Source organism: Sinocyclocheilus grahami, unplaced genomic scaffold (genome assembly GCF_001515645.1).
Source record: "Sinocyclocheilus grahami isolate Dianchi unplaced genomic scaffold, SAMN03320097.WGS_v1.1 scaffold63.1, whole genome shotgun sequence".
NCBI lineage: Eukaryota > Metazoa > Chordata > Actinopteri > Cypriniformes > Cyprinidae > Sinocyclocheilus > Sinocyclocheilus grahami.
Genome location: NW_015505242.1, coordinates 2,065,558 through 2,089,814, shown reverse-complemented (window position 1 = coordinate 2,089,814; position 24,257 = coordinate 2,065,558). Strand labels below are relative to the sequence as shown.

Sequence of the window (24,257 nt, the reverse complement as noted above, 5' to 3'; positions counted from 1 at the left end):
CCTCCCTACACCTACCCTAACCCTACCCGATACTTTATTTTCGACTTTTTGATTATTTCCTTAATTTTTATTGAAAATAAATGCCTTTACGATGTGATACGAGATTTGAAAAGGAGTTGACATTTTGTAGCCACTTTTAACTCAATGTAAATAGACACTCCATATTTTTTGATTGACAGATGTCTCGTTCAGTCAGCGGTGGGTAATCCCAAACCAATGGCGCTGTCTCAAACTATACCTACCTCTTCCGGTTTGTCTGATTTGTCGTTGCGTTTTCTGACTTGTCATTTTGTTTTCGAATTTGTCATTGTGTTTTCTGACTTGTTATAATGTTTTCTGAATTGTTGTTGTGCTTTCTGAATTGTTATTTTGTTTATTAGACTTGCATTTGCGTTTGTAATTTGTTATTTTGTTTTCAGAATTGTGATTTGCTTTGCACTTCTCGGCCACCGTAGAAACGAATGCTGATAATATTGGATATTTGGTTCAGGAATACGTTAAGCAGAACTACTATCAGTATATACCAATATTTACTGATGGATCTAAAGATTCAAGGAATGATCATATAGGAGTAGGAGTGTACACACCAGAGTTTGATGTAATCATATGCAAAAGAATTAATGACAAATTATCAGTATTTACAGCTGAAGTAGTAGCCATAATTTTAGGATTTAAAATCAACCCTGTTTTTAATGGGAAAATGCATATCAGATAATTGTGATGACTGTAATGTTCCAGAAAATGTGGAGCATATCATTATGAGGTGTAAAAAATATAATGCAGAAAGGAGGATCTTGCAAGATAAGATATATGAGTTGGAACAAGAATGGAGTTTGAAGGGGATTTTGGGGGCAGATGAGAAAATGTGGGAATGTAGCAAGGCTCTCTTTAATTTTCTTAAAGATACAGGGCACAGCATATAGGAAATTGATTTTTTATGATTATAACTATGCTAAGTACATGAAGCCCTGAAGTTGCACACCCCGGTACAGTAGGTGGCGGTATGCACCTGAACAAGTTGGTTGCGACCCGCCAATAAAACCAGAGAGAGAGCTGTTGAGCTCCGTAAAGCCGCATTTAGGGTATGCCAGCCACAATCTCATCCATATTGCTATAAAATATAGCATTCCGTGTAGAATTCAAATAGCTCCGATACATTTTGTGACCGGAGCAGAGTGTGCGTGCGGTGCTTAGCGTGACACAGCGCGAAACCAGACTTTTTTTTTTCCTCAATGGAAAGCATATTTACACTGTTTGAATCGTTCCCTGTCCCCGATATTATATAGTGCACTACGTGCCATTCATTGTACAGAAAATACTAATTCTGTTACCGATTTCAGCCGCGGCTTCAGAGTCTATTTTATAGTGTTGGGGGCGGGCGCTTCAGATTCTAGAGAGCATTTGATTGGACAGAAAGTTTGATGAGAAGCTGAAGTACGATGTGACGTCAAAAAAATCGTTGCGCCGTTTTGGCGGAAGTGACAAACTGCAATTTTTGAATGCTTATGTCTTCTAAATGCGAATTTTGTCACTGCTTTGGAGCACACTGCCTTATAGATAACCTTAAGACTAACATATTGATACTAACACCCAAAAAACTTTAATTTTAAAAGATTTTTGAGCCAAGTGGATTTTGAATGCAGCTTCCAAAAGACAAAAAAATAGCTGAATAATATTTTCTATATTTGATACAATCACACACCAGCATGATAAAATCGCTCAGTGCATCACATCATCAGCTGCTAAATTCAAATCTGCGTTCGCTGCGCTGGCGCTGAGCCAGACGCGTTTTTACAGCGCTGCGCATTATAACCAATCACATACGATGCTGTTGAGCTTATGAATGCAATGACCAATCAGAGGCGTTCAGATGAGTCATCGCTAAAATGCCGGTGTTTTCTTTCGCTCGCTGTCTGAATACCTCTTTCTGGCGAATTCTCTCGTTAGAAACAACAAACTGCAGACGTGGGTATGAATCTGTAAGATATTAATTTCATAGTGTAAACAGCTTCAGTGATTTTAATGGGAGATTTTGAGAGTTCTTGAACTCTAGACTGTCAGTGAAAATGTTCCTTGATAATGTAAATGTTCTTTGCTCTCTTTCTTGTACACTGAAAGTGTTATGATAAGTAGCCTAACTTACAATGTTTTTATTCACATTAACTTTCAATGTTAAATTCACATTAAATATAAAGTCAGACGCATTAAAAATATGTTATGACATGACACCCATATCTGTCAATTAAGTAAACAGACAGGTTTTAGTAACATTTACCTATTTTATCTCACAATTCTGACTTTTTTTCTTGCTAAATGCAAGTTTATATCTCCTATTTCGGACTTTATAACTTTATTTTAAAGTCATCAAGTCAACAATTGCGAGTTTGTCAATTCTGAGGAAAAAAAAGCCAGAAGTTTGAGATTATAAACTAAAAAGAAAGAATGACGAGTTGATTTTTCTTACAAGAATTGTGAGATATAATCTCGGAATTGCAAGAAAAAAGTCAGAATTTTGAAATATAAACTCAAAATTACATTTTTTATTATTCAAAATCGAGATATTTCATGATATAGGTTAGTTATGCCTTTGGGAATGTTTCGAATAAAAAGGAAAAAAATTTAAAATAAAACATGAGTGCTATTGCGGCTGCACATGACGACCCCCACTTGTGCCCCCTCAAAAATAATGAGTGCATGACGCCCCTGCTTAACAGTATACATACTTTTCTGTCAATTGCTTTGGGCAAATATTTAAAGGCCTATCAACTGCTACACTTTCAAACCAAGCGAAAGTGGCACGTTTCATCTCAGATGTAGCCTACGTCAGGAAATGTTTGTGGGCATGGGCGAATTCTTCGACCCACGCTTTGATTTTGATTTCACTAACACAGGAGACCGCTCCAAACAGTGTTGCCAATTTAGCAATTTTGTTGCTAAATTTAGCAACTTTTCAGACTACCCTAGCAACTTTTTCTTCCAAAAGCACCTAGCAACAAATGTAGCTATTTTTAAATTTTATTTGGCTACTTTTAGCAACTTTTGATAAGTGACTTGAACAATAAAAGGCACACATTTTCCATCTAAATTCGACAAAAAGAGGAAACCAAAGATGCCTAGCAGTACACACATCACGTGAATTAAATTATTGCTATTTGCAATTGTTCAATTTGATAGTAATAATAATTTAATAATTGTTCATTTATGATACACCTTGTTGTACCTGTGATTGTTGATCAATGCACTGAAAGAAAAATATCTAAAAAAATGAAAAAGGTAGGCTTCTAGTAATTTTCCAGGACATTATCCAATAAAAAAACTTGTAATCCTTCAAAAATGTGTAAGTGTTCGTTCAATAATTCAATGTTGTATATTCAAAGTTATTTATATTTTTACATTATATTATGCATTTATATTATTTTACGAACAAATCTAAATTAACATATAAAAATATATTTTTTACTGAGATTTGATGTAGCGACACACTTTTATGTAATAAAATTACATAAAATTACATTACTATAAAATTATAGTAATGACGTCATCACGCAATGACATCACAACGCCATTTAGCAACAAATCGACCTTCCTTTAGCAACTTCCCCTGAAAATTAGTTGGCAACAGTGGCTCCAATTGCATGCGGGGTAATGAGCCATTCAAACGGCCATGTGGATGGTATCCTTTTGCTCTTAAAGTAACGTTACGTATTGCAGGTTAGAGACCCAGTGAGTCAATGTTTAGAATAATAATATAGGAATATACTTATAAATACGCTACTTGAGGCTTCTGGAGTCGTTTTTGTGAGTAAATTTAACTTCCGCATCTGAAAAACACCAAAACCGGAAGTGACGTAACGGGAGGAAAACAATGGATCGCTGAGGACATTGTAAATGTTTATTCATACTCGTATAATGGACCACAGCCATACAATTATGAGCCTGCTATGTGGCCAAGAGAGCAGAGACAGGCCAGGATTATTTTAATAATTAAAGTTTATCTGTGCCATTGATCCTTGTGACCACGAACTCGACTACGAATAACTTTACTAAGAGGTCTTTGCGTCCTGAACAAGTATCCTGATGGAAATGCATGGCTGGTTATGGGTGGATGGAGGAATTACTGTGGATATTTGTTTTTGAAGATGTTTGTTAAGGAGTAATACATTTAAAAATAGTGTCGAGTGATACCCTGCACAATGCAATACAACTGTAGCTGGCATAAGCACTTGCAGCGATGTAATCAGTATTTTTATTTTACACAGAAAAATTAACATCATTTATAAATATAACAATAATAAACACCAGCTTCATCACTGTCTGTCACGCAACTCTGTTCCCCTTTCTGGTTCTGTCTTTACATTTATTTTTAAAGATGAAGCTCGCGATTATGGTAAGGGGGGTTACATTTCCGACGAGTGCTTGCGGTGTTCGGCCAATCACAATGCACTGGGTCAGCTGGCCAATCAGAGCAGACTGCGCTTGTAGGAAGGAGGGACTTTGTAGAAAACTAAGCGTTTGAGAGAGGCGGGGCATAGAGGACCTACAATAATGTACAGTATTTGAAAAATAATGTGTTTTTTGAACATTAAAGCATGTCAACATATTCGGTTACACCAAATACACAAAATAATGATCTTTAAAAAAAGCATCATATGACCCCTTTAAATCAAACATGATCATTTGCAACAAATATTCAATTTGTCAAACAATATTTCAAGCTTGTAAAGGTTCAACCTGTAGGTCCAGCAGGAGGCCCAGGATTCGGTATACTGGGAGTGCTGCCATAAGCTTCTGTTTTGACCTGTTAAGAGATAAAATAGACACTCATTTATATGTGCTCAAACTGTTCATGCCCTCTGAGCAGTATTTGTGCACTCACGTGGGTGTTGTTTATTTGATTGATTTTAGCCAGCACCTCTGGGTTGGGCTCACTGAAATTTGGCACCTCTGAGAAAATCATACAGAACCTTCGATAGATGCAAGAAAGTGCTGGTTATTGTCATTATCGTTTTGGTGTCAAAGCACTTAAATTCAATCAGCTGTGAAGACCTACTCTCCGGTCTTCTGAAGGTCCCCTGTTCTCCCAATATACAGTGTAAGACAGCCTTTGAAGAGAGATGCATATCTGAAATACAATAACACCATAATAATAAAGAACAAATCAAAACCTTCTATATAAGACGCATATAATTATCAGGATTAATAATATCATCAATAATAAACTGTCACCCTCGATTGAGTCGGATGATGTCTCCAGTTTGTATCAGGCTGCCCACTTCGTCCCACACTGATATGGTAATACTTCCGGTCCTGTCAGCTACTTTACATGAACGCACTTCGTGTCCATCCTTTGTCTTAGATACTCGACCTGACACATTTTGTTCAAGAAGCACATAGATGGACCATACTTGAAATGTACAGTAGGTGAATTGTTTATCGAACTATTTCCATTAATCAGTTCTTTCAGTTAGTTTCAAAGAACCGGTTCATAAAAAAAAAAAAAAAAACTGTTGGGATGTAAGTTAATTAAAGGGGTCATATGATGTGATTTAAATTTTTCCTTTCTCTTTGGAGTGTTACAAGCTCTTGGTGCATAAAGAAGATCTGTAAAGTTGTAAAGTCTCAAATCCAAAGAGATATTCTTTATAAAAGTTAAGAGTCAACCACACCTACCTAAAACAGCTCGTTCTAACACGCCCCCACATGTCTACATCACTATGTGGGAAGATTTGCATAACGCCGAACAAATGTTCACGCAAAGAAAGAAGGCGTAACTTTTATTCTCGCTGTAGTATTGTTGTTGCTGCCGCCGCCATGTCGTAAGACGCTGTGTGTTTCGTTGAGAAAGTGAAACTACTTTGTTTGGTCTTCCAAAAGAGGACGATATCGCTTCCTCATGCCTAGAGCTGATCTGTGCTGGTCGCTGAGGGAATACTTCAACTTCGCGCTGTAGATCGCCGGATCGGCTTTCACCGTGGACGAAGCCGGGGTCGTCACATGTGGTTGCGCAGGCATCACAATATGGCAAGGGGCGTAACATTTCCGTCACACGCTTGAGGTATTCGGCCAATCACAATGCACTGGATAGCTGGCCAATCAGAGCACACCTCGCTTTTTCAGACCGATGGAGCTTTGTAAAAATCGACGCGTTTCAGAAAGGCGGGGCATAGAGGAGAAACAATAATGTACAGTATGTGAAAAATAATGTGTTTTTTTAACCTTAAACCACATAAACATTTCATTACACCACATAATGTTATTTTTAGCAGCATCATATGACCCCTTTAAGTCAGACCGCTGCAATGAAGAGTTTACATTAAACATAACCGGCCTATTAAAACTAATTTACATATAAAACAACGCTATAGCTGTCTCCACAATTGCTCACTCGTTCACACATTCACTAATTCACATGGCGATATATCAGCAAGTATTGCACGAAATAAAGTGAGCCATTTCGGATGGTGACTCGAGAACCGCACGAGTCGATTCAGTTCGATTCGTGAACCCGTTCAACCGATTCACAGAATAGATCAAACTCATAAGAATGCTTTGTTCACGGATTCGCTACTTGAAAACTACTACTTTCTCTTTTTTGTTTCGGTTATGAAACCGAAGGTTTATATGATATTGTTCTCACTCAGATTACTTGAACAGACGACTGGCGTTATTAAAAATGAGGATAGCAAGCAATCGTGTAGGCCGCGTTTGGTTGTAAATAAAACAACAAACAAAAACAGCAAACGTTTCCCAAGCAAGTATGACTTACCAGTTTCCAGGACGATGAAAACCAAGTTAATGTTTTTCAATCCAGGTTTAAGATCTTTAATCAGGCACACATTTTCGTTTGCCATTCTAAAACAAGAGAAAGAAATTCCGTTCAAATTTGCTCAAACCCACACTGCCTGCCACCTCAGACTGCCTTGTGTTTAGATGACTGATTGTGCCAGGCCTCTATACGGCGATTCATTTTAAATTGAAGCACAACTCAGTCATATTAACATATTAAACAGGGAAAGAAATGAAATCAAACATGTTTCTACAGCCGAATATGTGCATTTCTTGTAAGAATAAAAAAGTGAATAAACATATTCACACAACAGTTTGTTCGACCCTTTGGTGTGGTATAAATTGTTTAAGTAATAATCGTAGTTTTGCAAAAAAAAAAAATATCGTCACGAACAGGATTCGAACCTGTGCGGGGAAACCCCATTGGATTTCGAGTCCAACGCCTTAACCTCTCGGCCACCGTGACTGCAAGAGATATGTGGTAGAACAGCTCCATCTATTGATCAGTATGTGAAAATGTGATTTTAGCGAGCAAATAAACGTCTTTTTTTTATGGTGGATGAATAAAATATAGAAAATGTAAAATGTTAAACTGTTTTAGAGGTAAAACTCGTATTTAGAATGCCTCTCGACATCAATTCAAATAAACAAACAGATGACAAAATAAATGATTTGGAAAACATACATCACTTTATTCGATAGAATAGCCAAACATACTCTGAAAGATGGTCTAGTTATAAAGTTGGGTCTCATATTAGCATTTACATCGCTTGTTATTTTCTTTCTTTTTTTCAGTTTTACTTGATTCAATAACGCCAGATGGCGCTAGTGCTTAGGAGTGTGTCATAGATTCTATGACACAGAGGGTGTGAATTTGATTTAACCACTCTTCACGATGAAACATGGTGCAAGAGATTACACAAGCCTGACCTTGACATAACAAAATAGTTAATATGATTGTTCTGAAACAGATATCCTAAATGCACAGGCGAGGAATTTATAAATCAACAATTTACTATGAAAATGCTGGTGAGACGCATTTGGCATTACTGATGAGTTTGTAAGGCCACTTAATAAGTCTTGTCATGTTCATATTAGACGCTTATATATTAATGTAATTAGAAATGGCAGGACATGTTATTTTTAAAAACGTATTGACCTTAAAATCAAAGCCTCTCCTGTAGGTTAGAGTCTATTTCTGTAAGGACTTTGAAAAGCATACTAAAGATTCCAAGGAACAAGATAGATGCAAAAAGACATGGTTGAAATCTTTATTTATTTGCATTATAAGAATAATTTGAACAGAGCGTGCTTCAATAGCAACTTGGTAAACAGGTGTCACAGAAACGTTATGAGGTCTCTGCTATAACCGAGCCTTTACTTTGGCATGAATCATAATGTTTTTAAAATATGATAACCAAGACAACATATAGCTCTCTTATATATTATGAAGTCATCGACACAATTAACATCTTAAGGGATATGCAAATACAGATGAGGGATTACAAGCATCAGCAAAAATTTGCTAAAGTTTGTTATATTTTTAAAAGACTCAAAAGAAGTAAAACCTCATCCCTTTTCACATCTGAAAGAGACATCCACCCAAAGCAAAGCCACACACTTTTATGTTTTTGTTCAGCACTGGAATAGTGAAATTAAAAATATGCTCTAATTACTTGCGTTGTGCAGAAGAAAAAAAATTATATCACAAACACAAAAATAGATTTCGACTTGTTACTATGTTTTATATTATAGCCTAATATGGACCAAACTTTTAGGAAGAAGTACTCTCATTGCTAAAATATTTGTCAGTGCTGTCGCTCTTTTTTTTTTTTTTTACTTTATCCTCTAACAGCACCATTTTATTTCTGGGTTTGCATGATAGCCAGTGCCAAAGTGTGCACAAATATCAGTAAATTGCATTTATTGTAAATTGATGAAGGTATTAGCCCATGGGGTTAGTTATTTCTCACATTTTGAAACTTCAGTTCAACGCTCCAAACAGACTTTAACATTTTTTTGTACTTTTTCAGTCTCCACACTTCTCTGGCTTATTTGCATCCAACTGGGCTGATCGTCTCCTTCATCACTTTCAGAAATATGCCTGTAATCTAGACCTGCCTCACAGTGCCTGTTTCTCAGCCAGCATCAAGCCAACGGGAGCTTGAGAAATGGTCTCTGAAAAGAGCAATATATCAGAACGCTTTCTGACTAGGGCCCGAGACATATGTGAAGTTCAATATGTATTTATGAGTTCACAGTATACATAGTGTTACTTGATTAAAACCAAAATGTAAAATTTAGTACATTACACATTTCTGATCAACACAGACATAGTACATGGAAGTATATATGTGCTGTTTAATCTCAAAAACAAAACCGAATTGGACCAAGATTAGAAATAATCTAGGTTGCATGAAATCAATATCACTTTCAGGTGTGCATGGGCGATTCCAGAAGAGATGAATTGGATGAAAATCATGGGATAGATGGAGTGTGCTTGGCGTCCGTTGACTCCTTTGGCTGTAAGCGATTTGTTTTCCTTTGCCAACCTTCTCAGCTGACAGGTAAGCACCACCAGAGGAAGACAGAGTGTGCAGTAATCCCAGCTGGAGTGAGTTTCTCACAAGCGGAAGGTTTGTAACAGACTGCTGGATTAGATGAACTGATAAGACTGCTTTCATATTCATTTCTGCTAAAAGACTAGGGACCAACACAGCGATATGGGATTTTAAAGCAAATGTCATATACTTCATGTATTTTGCCTTTGAATATACTGTATTGTAAGTTTGTATTCAGTGTGGACAGGGCAGATGTCTGGGTTCATGGCAGGGATGGCTGGCACTGATAAGGGAGAGAGTTTCTTTTTCAGTTTAGGAGGATGTCCTGGGGCTGGATTGGAGGGTCAGGACATTAGGATGCTTGGCCTACAGCAACACCCTCTGCTTGGCCTGCAGCTGCAGCTTCTGCTAGAGGGCTGTCTTCACTCTGCACTCTTTCTTTTCCATTTTCCTCCTCTCCTTCCCCTTCATCCTCTCCCTGTAAAGCATTGTGGGGCACCTCTATCTGGGAGGCGTCCTGGGGCAGGGTCGCAGAAAGAGCATACTCCTCGCTTACTTCTGTGATCGACAGCTCAACCTCGGCTGTGCCATTCAGGATGTTGGGCACCTCCTCTTTCTCCATTGCTTCCACAGCTGCCTTTACTTCCTCCTGTGCAAGTTGGGAGTGGACCTCTTTGAAGGACAGGTCTTCAGTTGGGCTCTCAATCGGGGCCAGTTCGATGGAGGCAATGGCGCTTTCGGATTGAGCTGAGGCCTCAGCCTCTGGTTCAGCATCCCCACTGCGGTTCTTCTTGATGTTGAAGGTGAGAGGAGAGACCTTGAAAGAGGAGCTCTTGGCACTAGGGTTCTTCTGGTGGTTCGGTGTCAGACTCTTCTTGATTTTCTCACGCTTCTCTGGGGACACAATCTTGGTGCCGAACTTGTTCATCTTCTTTTCGATATTCTGCCTGGAGAAAGCTTTCTTCAGACTGTCCACTTTCTTCAGACTGGAGCGCTTGATCTTCTCAGCTCGAGATTTTTCAACTCTGGTTTCACTCTCGAGGTCCAAAGCGGCCAAAATTTCATCGTCGTCCTCTTCTGGTCCCTGCTCCTCATCCGAGGAGAGGGCGATGGTCTGAAGGCCCTCCTCTTGAGAACGGTTGGCATCAATGGTCGGGGTCTCCCCCTCCACTTCAGGTAATGGTGCAGGTTCCTCCACAAAGACACTTGAAGGGATTTCATTTTCCTCCTGCACAACAAAAAATGAAAAAAGATGTAATAAATTATTCAGTTCACATACAGCATTATTTTCACTCCACATATGATTGCTCTTAAGACACAGTTCTGCCAAAATTGGTGCTCAGAATTTTTAGATTTCAAAATCTTTGTTATTGTAATAGGCAGTGGTTTCCCACTTACTAATGCCACAGAAGAATCAAAGTCAGTGCTGAAATTGCTTCCTACAAGATTTTTATTTTTTTTGTCTAGACAACTGGAATGTAAGAATGTTGATGATACACAGAGCAGTCATGTGTTGGTGGGAGATATCTTTAATCGTTTCTACATAACATCATACTCTATTAATGCCTTTCAGAAAAGGGTAAAGGCTTTATGGTGAGGTCCATAGCTTAATAGAAAATGAAATGAATCTAATGAAATACTTAAAATTAACAATAAAAGAAAAGAAAAGAGAGAAGCCACTGTCTCTGGTACTCTGAAAAGTCTCGAAAAGCCAGTTTCCTGGCCGGATCAAAACAACAGAGAGAAAAAAAACCCTCTTCTTAAAATGTACAACAGGACACCTTCAGCCAATGGTTTGTCTGGCTTTGCAGGGGCCATTATGAAGGGGTTTAAGCTAATTAATTACTTGTTGCACTTAGAAGTACAGTGAGCTGTCAAAGAGCTGTCAATGTCCTTGACCACACAATTAGGTTTTATTATACTTTCAAGAATTTGTCTTTTAAAAGAATATAGAGTGTCACAAGCATCTTCAAGGTCATTATGCTCAGCTTGTAATATGAAGCACTATATGCAGTGAAGTTGAGTAGTGGATGCATGCTTTTTAAAATAACACAAGGGGACAAGATCATCTGTTGTGAAAAACATTGTGTACCGACCCACTTTCCCTTTCTGGAGACAATCATAAAGGCTGAAGAATAGTGAGACGATAGGAAGGAATGCCAGACATAACCCTACACAACTCATATCAGAGTTTCCACAGAGTTGAGGAAGACAGCCAGGACAGAAAGAGAGAGAGAGCAGGGCAACTGGAAAAAGAGAGAAAGCGGGGAAGTCTGGTGTAGGGCTTTGAAATGGAGTAGGATGAGGTTCAGGAAGCATTTGGGGTGGAGTGCAGAAATACCTGGACAGCACACCTGGACAGAAGCCCGGTTTGCCCCCCACCCATCAGAAAGTTCCATGGCATGTCAGAAATGCGCAGGAGAGACTGAGAGCCTCTCTCTTAGCGATAAGACTAAATTATAATACAGATGAGGTCATGTCATGTAGGAAACCTCCCAGTTAATCACTGTACTGTTTAGATACAATCTGAAATGTAAGCACACACAATATATGAATGCAAATACCCCCTTGTTTGGGCATATATGTTCTCTTAGGGCTCAGTTATGAAGGAAACATTATTGCACTATTTTTTAAATAGTTTTTCTTATGTGAACTAAACTGTTGCTTATTTCTCAGTAGAAATAGCATCACGGACATTTAAATTGACGTTCGTTGAAATTATCATTTATGACTCCCAACTGACTCTTCGCCTGGAGTTTGACTGACAGGTGATCTGACCAATCATAACGGCGAATCTGCCATTTTGTCCGACAAACAAACCACCAGTAGATTAACATCGGTGGACTTAACCATTAAAAATGGTGCGTATTGACGTCTTTCTGCGGTTGAAACAAGATACCTTCTGATGTTCATTCATGTTTATTTTGTGCTATAACTAGTAAAGAGGAAGAGAGGCACTACAGCGATCTGTCACGACACATTAAAGAGACACAAAACTCTATTTATTGGTTGAATTTCTGGTAACACTTTAGTATAGGGGCCAATTCTCACTATTAAATAGTTGCTTATTAGCATGCCTATTATTAATATATTGGCTGTTTATTAGTACTTATAAAGCACATATTCTGCATGACCATAATCTATATCCCTAATCCTACTCAATACCTAAATTGAACAACTACTACCTGACTAACTGTTAATAATCAGCAAATTAGGAGTTTATTGAGGGAAAGGCCATAGTTAAAGGGGTCATATGATGTTGCTAAAAAGAACATTATTTTGTGTATTTGGTGTAATGAAATGTGTTTATGCGGTTTAAGGTTCAAAAAACACATTATTTTCCACATAATGTACATTATTGTTTCTCCTCTATGCCCCGCCTTCTGAAACGCATCTATTTTTACAAAGCTCATCGGTCTGAAAAGCGAGGTGTGCTCTGATTGGCCAGCTATCCAGTGCGTTGTGATTGGCCGAATACCTCAAGCGTGTGACGGAAATGTTACGCCCCTTACCATATTGTGATGCCTTGTCCCGGCCGGAGCGACGAGACAAAAACATTAAAACCCATTATAAACGAGGCATTTGTTGCATCCAGTGGGGACATAATTACAGATTATAATGACTTATACGTCTGCATTGCATGTAAACATAAAACCATGTCTGCATTTGTGATCAGAGAAATGACAAACTACAAACGCTACTCAACACAGCTACACAGCTCGTCAGTGGCAAATTCTTTAAATATAAAAAACGTACTTACAGTCTGTGAGTCAGAAAATTAATTACTTGTTGCACTTAGAAGTACAGTGAGCTGTCAAAGAGCTGTCAATGTCCTTGACCACACAATTAGGTTTTATTATACTTTCAAGAATTTGTCTTTTAAAAGAATATAGAGTGTCACAAGCATCTTCAAGGTCATTATGCTCAGCTTGTAATATGAAGCACTATATGCAGTGAAGTTGAGTAGTGGATGCATGCTTTTTAAAATAACACAAGGGGACAAGATCATCTGTTGTGAAAAACATTGTGTACCGACCCACTTTCCCTTTCTGGAGACAATCATAAAGGCTGAAGAATAGTGAGACGATAGGAAGGAATGCCAGACATAACCCTACACAACTCATATCAGAGTTTCCACAGAGTTGAGGAAGACAGCCAGGACAGAAAGAGAGAGAGAGCAGGGCAACTGGAAAAAGAGAGAAAGCGGGGAAGTCTGGTGTAGGGCTTTGAAATGGAGTAGGATGAGGTTCAGGAAGCATTTGGGGTGGAGTGCAGAAATACCTGGACAGCACACCTGGACAGAAGCCCGGTTTGCCCCCCACCCATCAGAAAGTTCCATGGCATGTCAGAAATGCGCAGGAGAGACTGAGAGCCTCTCTCTTAGCGATAAGACTAAATTATAATACAGATGAGGTCATGTCATGTAGGAAACCTCCCAGTTAATCACTGTACTGTTTAGATACAATCTGAAATGTAAGCACACACAATATATGAATGCAAATACCCCCTTGTTTGGGCATATATGTTCTCTTAGGGCTCAGTTATGAAGGAAACATTATTGCACTATTTTTTAAATAGTTTTTCTTATGTGAACTAAACTGTTGCTTATTTCTCAGTAGAAATAGCATCACGGACATTTAAATTGACGTTCGTTGAAATTATCATTTATGACTCCCAACTGACTCTTCGCCTGGAGTTTGACTGACAGGTGATCTGACCAATCATAACGGCGAATCTGCCATTTTGTCCGACAAACAAACCACCAGTAGATTAACATCGGTGGACTTAACCATTAAAAATGGTGCGTATTGACGTCTTTCTGCGGTTGAAACAAGATACCTTCTGATGTTCATTCATGTTTATTTTGTGCTATAACTAGTAAAGAGGAAGAGAGGCACTACAGCGATCTGTCACGACACATTAAAGAGACACAAAACTCTATTTATTGGTTGAATTTCTGGTAACACTTTAGTATAGGGGCCAATTCTCACTATTAAATAGTTGCTTATTAGCATGCCTATTATTAATATATTGGCTGTTTATTAGTACTTATAAAGCACATATTCTGCATGACCATAATCTATATCCCTAATCCTACTCAATACCTAAATTGAACAACTACTACCTGACTAACTGTTAATAATCAGCAAATTAGGAGTTTATTGAGGGAAAGGCCATAGTTAAAGGGGTCATATGATGTTGCTAAAAAGAACATTATTTTGTGTATTTGGTGTAATGAAATGTGTTTATGCGGTTTAAGGTTCAAAAAACACATTATTTTCCACATAATGTACATTATTGTTTCTCCTCTATGCCCCCGCCTTTCTGAAACGCGTAGATTTTTACAAAGCCCATCGTTCTGAAAAGTGAGGTGTGCTCTGATTGGCCAGCTACCCAGTGCATTGTGATTGGCCGAATACCTCAAGCATGTGACGGAAATGTTACGCCCCTACCATACTGTGATGCCCTGTCCGGCTGGAGCGACGATTCAAAAGCATGAAAACCCATTATAAACGAGGCATTTGTTGCATCCAGTGGGGACATAATTACTTTTTCATAATTAGTCTTTTTACGCATTGCATTGCATCGCGCCGTGTAAACATAAAACCATGTCTGCATTTGTGATCAGAGAAATGACAAACTACAAACGCTACTCAACACAGCTCAAAACTTGCGTTTGAATCGTCAGTGGCAAATTCTTTAAATATAAAAAACGTACTTACAGTCTGTGAGTCAGAAAAGCTGGCATTGTTGTCTACTCTACCAGGATCAGGAAACAGTCCTCCATAAAATGCGCTGGGCACATCTGAATATTTGGGTTGAACTGTTCTGGAACAATGTTGTAAATGATTTCTAGTCGTGTCCTCTTTTGGAAGGCCAAACAAAGTAGTTTCGCTTTCACAACGAAACACAGTGTCACACACGGCGGGCTAGAGTGAGCGGAGGCCGGAGGCCTAGAGTGAGCAGAGTCCGGCAGCTAGAGTTAGCGGCGACCGGTGGCCTAGAGTGAGTGGAGGCCAGCTTGAGTGAGCGGCGGCGGATGGGCTTGAGAACGGTGCGGCCGGCGGATTCGACGAAGGAGCATCCGGCGGGCTTGCGGCAACCACATGTGACGACCCCGGGCTGGACTCCGCTTCGTCCATGGTGAAAGCTGATCCGGCGATCCACAGCGCGAAGTTAATGTATTTCCTCAGCGACCAGCACGGATCAGCTCCAGGCATGATGAAGCGGATATCGTCCTCTTTTGGAAGGCCAAACAAAGTAGTTTTCACTTGCACATCGAAACACACAACGCCTTCACGACATGGCGGGGGCGGCAACAACAATACTACAGTGAGAATAGAAGTTATGCCTTTTTTCTTGTTTTTCTTTTCTGAACATTTGGGCAGCGTTATGCAAATCTTCCCACATAGTGACGTAGACATGTGGCGCGTGTTAGAACGAGTCTTTTAGGTAGGCGTGGTTGACTCTTAACTTTTATAAAGAATATCTCTTTGGATTTGTGACTTTAGTCTTTGCAACTTTACAGACCTTCTTTATGCACCAAGAGCTTGTAACAGTCCAAAGAGAAAGGAACAATTGAATGGCTTTAATGGTTTGTTAATGGCGAGAATTGGGCCTTAAAATAAAGTGACTGAATTTCTTTATAAAAAAATTTAAATTTTAAAGCTGAGACTTTATTTTATACCAAAAGTAACCTGCTCTGTCTTGTCTGTCGGTTTGTTGTCAGTGTCCTCTTTGCTCTGTGATGTATTTTTCACTGAATAGAACATTATGTGTGGCGTGAGAGTGCCATGGCTTGTCGGACATAGCAACAGTAACTAAGCGAGGTGGGTCTTTGCGAATGGTCAATTGCTTCATCAGGTTCTATTTGATTCTTTTTATCAGCTGCCAAAGCACACACACAGAATTGAGATATAATAAGCAGCGAAGGAAACATCTAAGCTGATTTCGAAAAGCAAACAGATGAAGGAATCTTAGTAGAATGTTATGCAAACATTGAATTTGAACATGCCTTGATAATTCTTGTATACTGCCTGCAAAGGGCCTTAATGTTCACATCTGCTCTTCTAACATGATAGAAAGGTTGTGTTCCCATTCAGTCAGTCACGTTCAACGTTACGTCAGTGACTGACGAATTGGGATCTCGCCCGAGAGCCCAATCACCTTCGAGTGTTAACTAAACAAGCCAATGACAGTTGGCGTGCGTGTTTCGCCACGCGCACCCCGCCCCGCAGCGCGGATATAAAAGGAGAGCGCGTGCAAACGCACATCAGTTTTTCGCTGAGGAGCCGAGACTACGTGCCCCGGCCGTACAGCGGTGGTACAGCAACTGTGGCAACGGAACGTAACGTCTCCGTTCCCTCCTTCAGGGAACGAGGGTTACACAAGTAACCTAGACGTTCCCCTCTGAACTGCCTGTTGTAACTCTGGCCTCTGAAGCTCTCTGTGTGCGAGGAAATGAGGGTTTGGCCTGTCAGAGTGGAGGGATAGGTTTGACCGAACAGAAGAGAACTAACAAAAAGGATACATTATGACTGACGGTAATCCCTGTGGATATATGCAACGCGCTAAACCAGGGCTGAAATACCGCTTTTGGGATTTAGCAGATCTGTCCACCCACGAAAGAGCTTTACTTTGGACAGCAGATATGGATCAAAGGTATTGGTATGATTTTGCTGGCACAGTTTAAGAATGAATCTGGCCAACTCCCTGCAAACTTTAACATAGAATTTCCATGCTCCATCAGTCTCTGATCAGAGTTACCAGTTAGTAAACTTCGATACTTGGACTTAGAAACAAAGCTTTAGAAAACAGAGTGACATAACATTGTTTGTAACTGTATATTTGCATTTAAGGATCATGAAAGCAAAGTATTGTATGTTTGTATTGTTTCCCTCCAGCTGCTTTGATAAAGTAGAGTATGAGTCAACAGTTTTGTTGTGACGAGATTGTTAGAGGTTTTTTTTTTGGCAAGGTGCAGTTTTTCATGAACCTCCTGACTATGACACAAGTAGAATGTGTTTAAAATTAAACATCAAGAAATGGGTGTAGAGATGCCAAATGATAACGTTTTGGGAATCAGAAGAATCACAATGGAAATTAAGTGTTTCACTTCAGTATTTTAAAGTTAAAATTGTAACCATAGCAAGAACAAATAAACAGTTATCCTCCTTCAGGGTCATATTTAGAAATATTAGTATTAGTAAAGGCAATACCATGACATATAATTAATAATTTAGATCAAATATATTTTTCCCTCGATTACAATAAATAAAATACAATAAGAATAATGAATGAAATAATGAAATTGTTTTGCATTAAAGTAATGATAAAGTTATTATTAATATTATATTTGACATTGTGGTGAAATAAGAATATTGTGAGGTTCAAGATATTCACCCTAAAGATTTATTATATATATATATTTGTAGTATTTATGTATTTATTTGGCAACGCTTTAGAGGAGTCAGTGCTGTGTCGAGAGTTGCTGTGTTGTTTGGATGCCTCGGATATTGCTATTTGTTTACATTTGTTTGTATTTGCATGTTTTCAAGTACTGTCCTCAAGTAGTTGGCAATCCGTAGCTCAAATTGCCAATTTGAAAAGGAAGAGGGAAAAGGTGCTGAGGCACTGGACTAGCCTGTGTGGCAAGAAGAGTGTCTATCAGCAGTCATTAAATCACTTTTTAGTCGTAACTGTATATATACAGCAATGTCAGTAACTCACAAATCCCCAGCATGTAGGAAAGTCTCTAAGAAGGAGAGTGGAGTGTTGACATATTTATACGTGACAGCAGCTTGCGTAATTGTACTCTTTAAAGTGAACAGTTTCTCTTGACTTAACTTAGTTAACCAGGTTCAGACTTGTCCCTGGAACCTGTGTATCTTAAATGGCTTAATATGAACAGCTTATGCTGATGGCAAAAACACAAAGTAACATACACCCCTCAAATTATTAAATGCAATAGATCAGCTATACAAACAGGTTAAAGAATTCCTCCTCACAGCCTCCAGAGACACAAGTTCCTGTCATTTTCTCAGTGGGGAACCAAACAGTTCATTCCATGCTTTCTCCAGTGAAGAAGTAATTTAATCTGAATCAGGAGAAAAATATGCACAGATTGAGCACTATTTATAAGCATAAACAGTCATTTTTTTATTTTATTTTTTTATGTAAGAGGACAACAGAGGATGGGCAATTCACTATGTTAATTGATAGACGGCAGTCATGTGGATTACTTGTGGATTATTGTGATGTTTTTATCAGCTGTTTGAACTCTCTTTCTGACGGCACCCATTCACTGCAGAGGATCCGTTGGTGAACAAGTACAATTTCAGCAAATTTTCATTTTTGGATAAACTTTTAATGGTCAAAAAATGCTTAAGGAAATAATGAATCATCACAAAGTTGTTTTCCTAGACATCTTGGTCTAATCTAATAATTATATATATTTAAAATATGTTCACTTTATATATATATATATATATATATATATACTATTATATACTATACATTATGAGTAATTTGTACTTGTTAACTGTATAGCTTAATCAGTTCAACACTGTTTGTGCGTGCAAAGAAATGTAGACTACTGTTACGTGTATGGGTCTGCATGTGTTTTCGTGTGTGTAAGATGTGAGGCGGAACAAAATAGTTGGAGCAGGATGGGGTGGGAGAGCTGAGTGGAAGAGGCTTTCCCTCTCTAAAAAATCAGCCCTGGAAGAACTTCAAGCAACAATGACCACGTTTACATGCATAATTGGCAGCGATCAGAGTAAGGAATTACATGGATTAAGATGTTTACATGACATGAGCAAATCTCTTCAAGCATGCTACTTGCCATTATTACAATTATTCACTGAGAAATTTTCTTTTGTCAGAGTTTGAGAAATGCGATTCAATCCTATGCCTGTATAGTGCGATTTAAAACTACAGTTTTACTGCAATTATGGCTATTCTGATTCTGTCATGAGCTTCAACTTAATCCCAGAACTTCCTCAAACACGTTATATTATAATATGACGTGTTGTAAAACATGTCGCATCACTGAATATGTGGTAGTTTTAGTTTTAATGGTAGTTTTGGTTTTAGCTCCAAATTATATACTTAACAAGTTTAAACATTACATTTTATATATATACAGTATATATATATATATATATATATATATATATACACACACACACATTATATTACAGGGCTCTCTGGAATACTTGATTCTGATTGGTCAGTCACAGTATTTTGCATTCTGTATTTCCCCCCTCATATAATGTAAAAATTTCAGTATTTCTTGTCCATTAGTATTTTTCCCCCCAAAGTAGTCTCTGTAATAAGTGGAATAATGTGCAGTCAGTGAGTCATTATTGCAGAATAAACTTTATCGGGGTAATCAGGACCCTGATGTGAATCAGAGGTCTTACATCAGCCTAAATGGGTTTATTTATTACTTAACCTTTATTCTGAAAGAAGAGGTTGATGAAAGATCAGTGTGAAAGGGCATGGTTTTGTTGCAGTTTCCTTTGTAGTTGATGTGTAGTCTGTTTCTGGACTGGTTTGTCCCAGCATGTATGTCCCCATGAGTTCCCATGGCATTATGAGTGTGTATAGTTTTCCCTCTGTGCTGGCATTGTTCCCTGTCATGGGACACACACAATAACAGCTTTTGTCTCTTCAGTGTGTGTGTGTGTGTGTGTATTTAGATAGGACTAAAGGGCCAGAGTTCTGTCAGTTTTTGAAACCCTAGTGCAAAAGGATGTCTGTTTTTTGTAGACTATTACAGTATATGTCCAGCTCAGGAAGGCCCAGCCAGTGTTAACTTACAATTCTGTCAGACACTGAGAATATCAATTGCCTTCATCTGCTTCAATAATTTAGTATTTAGCATATAGCGCTATCACTCTTTCTGGAGAGGCACAGATAGCCTTATTAGGTGATAGCGAAGGGCTAGTTGTAAAAATATTCCATCTTGTGCTTTCCTACTCTAGATTTGGCTTTCAGCATGAAAAAAATGGGAGCATTGTGTGCTGAAAGTAATGAGAATTTGGAAATATTGTGCAGCTATAACACAATCCATATGTGAAGTTTTGAGAAACACAGGGACAATTAGTTAAATATGTTCATTGAACGTTGCATCATGCAAAAGAATTGCAAATGGAATGATGTTTGTCTAAATCCAGGAAGTCTCCTCATAAGCTAACAAACTTTACAAGCTCCTTCTTCCTTTTCTCTTTTATGGTCACCACCAGTGTCTTGATCCATGTTTCATGGAGTTCTAATTGATTTTGGTTACTGGCCTATTTATATCATTTTGAATATGGGAGAGACTCTCTCCACCTCTGGAATGTGAGTGTTTGAGCCAGAGTTTCTGCTTATGCAAGAACAACATTCTCTCTCCCGCCTGTAAGTCCGCCTAAGGGGGGAGCCAAGCCCCCCGATTCCAACAACAGGAGGCGAAGATAAAAGTGAAAAACACAGGCAGGCAGGGTGTGGTGAACACCTGAATGTAGCTATAGAGATCAGGAAATAAAACTGAGAATGTTAAAAGACAAATAGACTATTTGTTGACTTACAAAATCACAAAGGCTTCACCCGAAAGTCTTTTAAAGTTTTTGTCAAGCTTGTTTAATAGTGAACAATTGTATATAAATGTGAAACACTTCGCACAAGTGACTTGAAAACGTTTTTTGGTTCCCCCGCAGAAGTTGTGTCTGTTTAATAATGAGGATAGTTGCAGTACTGGTCAAATCCTATCATTCCTTAGAAACAAACCCAGGCAACCCCACGGGAGAGTGTAAGGGGGGGTTTAATGAAGGAACATTAAAGTAAATAAAACAAGGATTGTCCAAGAATGTTTGTGTGGGTCTGTCAGGCATGTTTGGTGGAAATGTTAAAGCTCTGGTAACATTTTGCCCCTGTGTCCACCACAGTCCCACCCATCCTAACTATGATGCAGGACAGATCAGGTGAACACAAGAACCCCATGGCTGGATTAACACACATTCCCTTAGATGCTGACCAGACATGCCTGGACTGCTTTGCAAATGCTTACAAAATGAAAAACAGCAAACCAAATCCCTTTCTGCAAGTAATGAGCCTGAAATAATTTGGACAAAGAGGGAAATCTCAACCGTCATATCTTCCAATCGGATTTCCCTCCAAATAAACAAAGTAGGTGCCATAGTAACACACACACACACACACACACACACATACACACACACACCCCAACCATTTTTGGCCAGCTTTAAGTCCTAGCACTCTGTCTATGACGGCAACTGTAGAAACTACAGGGTGTTTTCATACTAGTTCATCGAATAAATTTACTATCCCATCTTATTTTAAACACTCTCTTCGCACATGGAAAGTTGACTTTCTAAAAATGTGTTTCTCTAGGCCCTCTCTCATTCTCGACATCATGTACTTCTGCAGTAACCACACAGCTGGGAAGAGAGAGGGGAAAATGGAAAGCCTCTCTCAGCGCTCTCTGTCTTTGGAATCACTGAGTCATTCGTTGATTGTAGGTCTTGCAGTAAACAGCAGCTAGCCAGTGTAGCATAGCACATTTCAGCACGGGTCTTCTGACAACAGGATACACATTACGGTGCACTGTAGCTGATCTCTGGACACACCTTCTATTCAAGGCTATTGTGCTTTAAATAATAGCTTTTGGCTAAGCTTCAAAACAAGCCTCCCCTATTGAGTCTCTCTCGAGCTCTCTAGCTCTCTCTTAGTTTGGAATCCTACTGATTTTCTTTCTGAAATATTGGGATATCTAAAATTCTAGCTGGGTATTTGAGAGGTTAATACTTTGAGTCAAGTACAAAACTTGCAAGGACTTAAAAGGAGCTGTGCTTTCAGGTGCTCAAACATCCACAAATAAAGCCATGGATTTGACCAGGTTTGACATCCCAGAAACACTCGACAGTTTGGGTAGTCTGTCTGAGCTTTTGACCCCAACGCATTAGCCATTAGAGACAGAGATAAGAGGCGACCACCTAGTTCTTGCTTCCATTCCATCCCACCTCACAATGACCTTAAGCGACATCACACCTTCTCAAGCATTGCTTTCATCTTTACACTCTGAACTTTCACCCTTCTCCCCTGCTTCAGAAATGTACCTACCCTGAGGGAAGCATGTGATCTGTTCTTCAACTATGGGGTAATTTAGTCAAATGACATTTAGATTCATTAGACTCAGCTAATATCCCTTATTGTTATGAGAGTTGGAGACAATTGAACTGTCGATGATCACCCGCACAATGCAATCATTCAGTGTCCTCACATGAGCACATCAAACACCCCACCACCAACTGCTCCCCATTACACACACTGTACATTTACCTGGAAGATGAGCACTTTAAAGTTGTTTCTCTTGATCAGCTGAGCATGATTAGCCTCCAATTTCTTCACCTGGACGGCCTGCCTATCCATCTTGTCCTTGACCTCCTTCATGTGGACGCTAACCTTACGACTCTTCTCCAGGAGTTTGCTGACCGTGTTGGAGGTGGAAGTGTGACTTTTGGAGAGCTTGGTCATATCGTTCTGGATGCCCCTCACCGACCCCTCTATCTCGACCTGTCTCATCTCCATCTTATGCTGGTTCTCTTGCACCGAGTCCAACATGTTCACCAGCTTATCTAGAAGTGTCAAGACAGTGATGGCATTCACTTGTCCTGTTGGTGAAGCTCCATCTCTGGTGAGAGTGCCTGTAGTGCCCCCAGCCAGAGGCCCAGTGCTGCTAGGTTCTCCAATAGAGGCGTTGGTTGCGACGGTGCCCAGCTGTGAGAGGCTATGTGTGGGTGAAGACTGAGTGGGGCTGGGGCTTGGCACCACCAGCTCTTGGTTCTCATGTGTGCTGGCCATGCTGCTCCTCTCTGCTTGCACTGCATCTTCTCCCATTCTGAAGCTGCTCTTGGTCTCGACGGATAACTTTACTTAGGAAAATGGTCTCGTTCTTTACCTTTCTTCACCTTTAAGTGAGCTGGTCTGGCTGTACTAAGTTCCCCTTCTAGTTGGTTTTAGTGCCACCACGTTCTTACAGCTTTGATTCTTGTTTACAGGCTTGGGAATAACTTTTCAGCTTCCAGGTTCAACATTCCCACCCCTTTTTGAAGATAGCCACACTCTTTCCTCTCTCTCTCTCTCTCTACCTCTCCCTCCCTCTCTGGTGCGATTGGAAGAGCCGTGTAGAGGCTTCCCCACAGCTTAAAAAGCCTGTCCACACCCTATGGGGGTGGAGCTTGGTTTCCATGGCAGCTAGCCTGGCCCATTGGTGAGGGAGTTATGTGTTTGCATGTGTCAAGTGCGAGTATGTGAGTGTGTACGCTGGAACATGAGCAACTCTCTTCACATGTAGAACCTCCCCCTAACTTTCTCTGGCTCTCTAGGTTTTGTTCTGTTTATATTGAAGAGAGCAATATAATATTAAGAGTCATGTTTGAAGGATGAGCTCATCTGTGAATAAAGAGAGAGAGAGTGAAAGAGATACAGAAAGGAATATAAAACAAAGGTGTGTGTTTTCCCTTTAAATAAAGATTTGCTAAGCAAGAGGAGTTTTCTGCGTGGGTAGATGTGCACAAGAATTTGTGTATGTTTGCCTGTATTTATTTTCTAAGAGTCTTTTTTTTCAGTTGTAGCCATTCTAAGTTTATTCTGGAAAAAATGTCACACAAACAGTTCTCAGGCCGTGTGAGTGGAGTCATTTTTCCTGCCTCCAGCAGTAGCAGGAGCATGGCGAAACTTAGCAGCAGAACTGGAAAACTTTGCATTTACATTTCACTATGCAGGGAAATATAATGGACAATAAAAACACTGTTAGCATGAAATTAATTATTAAATCTTAAAAAATTGTGTGAAACCTCCTTGTCATTTTCTTGGGTGTTTGCCTCTTATACACGCAAACACAGA

At 39.3% G+C, this 24,257-nt stretch overlaps 2 protein-coding genes and 1 non-coding gene across 5 annotated transcripts; all 3 read right to left on the bottom strand.

The window, feature by feature from the left end:
• Nucleotides 1–4,718: 4,718 nt before the first annotated feature.
• Nucleotides 4,719–7,239, bottom strand: nabp1b (nucleic acid binding protein 1b). 3 transcript variants are annotated; one of them, XM_016271573.1, is made up of 6 exons: nucleotides 7,192–7,239; nucleotides 6,767–6,852; nucleotides 5,227–5,365; nucleotides 5,051–5,122; nucleotides 4,877–4,964; nucleotides 4,719–4,798 (listed from the first exon to the last, which is right to left on the bottom strand). In XM_016271573.1, exons 2-6 carry the CDS (start codon nucleotides 6,849–6,851, stop codon nucleotides 4,727–4,729), a joined length of 456 nt encoding a protein of 151 aa, XP_016127059.1. In that variant the 5' UTR covers nucleotide 6,852; nucleotides 7,192–7,239; the 3' UTR covers nucleotides 4,719–4,726. The 3 variants fall into 3 exon arrangements, with proteins under 3 accessions (XP_016127059.1, XP_016127060.1, XP_016127061.1); XM_016271574.1 differs by having other exon boundaries at nucleotides 7,181–7,194; XM_016271575.1 differs by lacking the exon at nucleotides 7,192–7,239 and adding an exon at nucleotides 7,094–7,116.
• On the bottom strand, nucleotides 7,171–7,252 carry trnas-cga (transfer RNA serine (anticodon CGA)). The gene has a single exon. It is a non-coding gene; the product is annotated as a tRNA-Ser (tRNA).
• Nucleotides 7,253–9,460: 2,208 nt separating this feature from the next.
• On the bottom strand, nucleotides 9,461–23,551 carry LOC107584807 (serum deprivation-response protein-like). Its single transcript, XM_016271571.1, has 2 exons — nucleotides 22,692–23,551; nucleotides 9,461–10,575 (listed from the first exon to the last, which is right to left on the bottom strand). The coding sequence occupies exons 1-2, from the start codon at nucleotides 23,247–23,249 to the stop codon at nucleotides 9,700–9,702; spliced, it is 1,434 nt and encodes a 477-aa protein (XP_016127057.1). The 5' UTR covers nucleotides 23,250–23,551; the 3' UTR covers nucleotides 9,461–9,699.
• Between the last annotated feature and the right edge of the window lie 706 nt (nucleotides 23,552–24,257).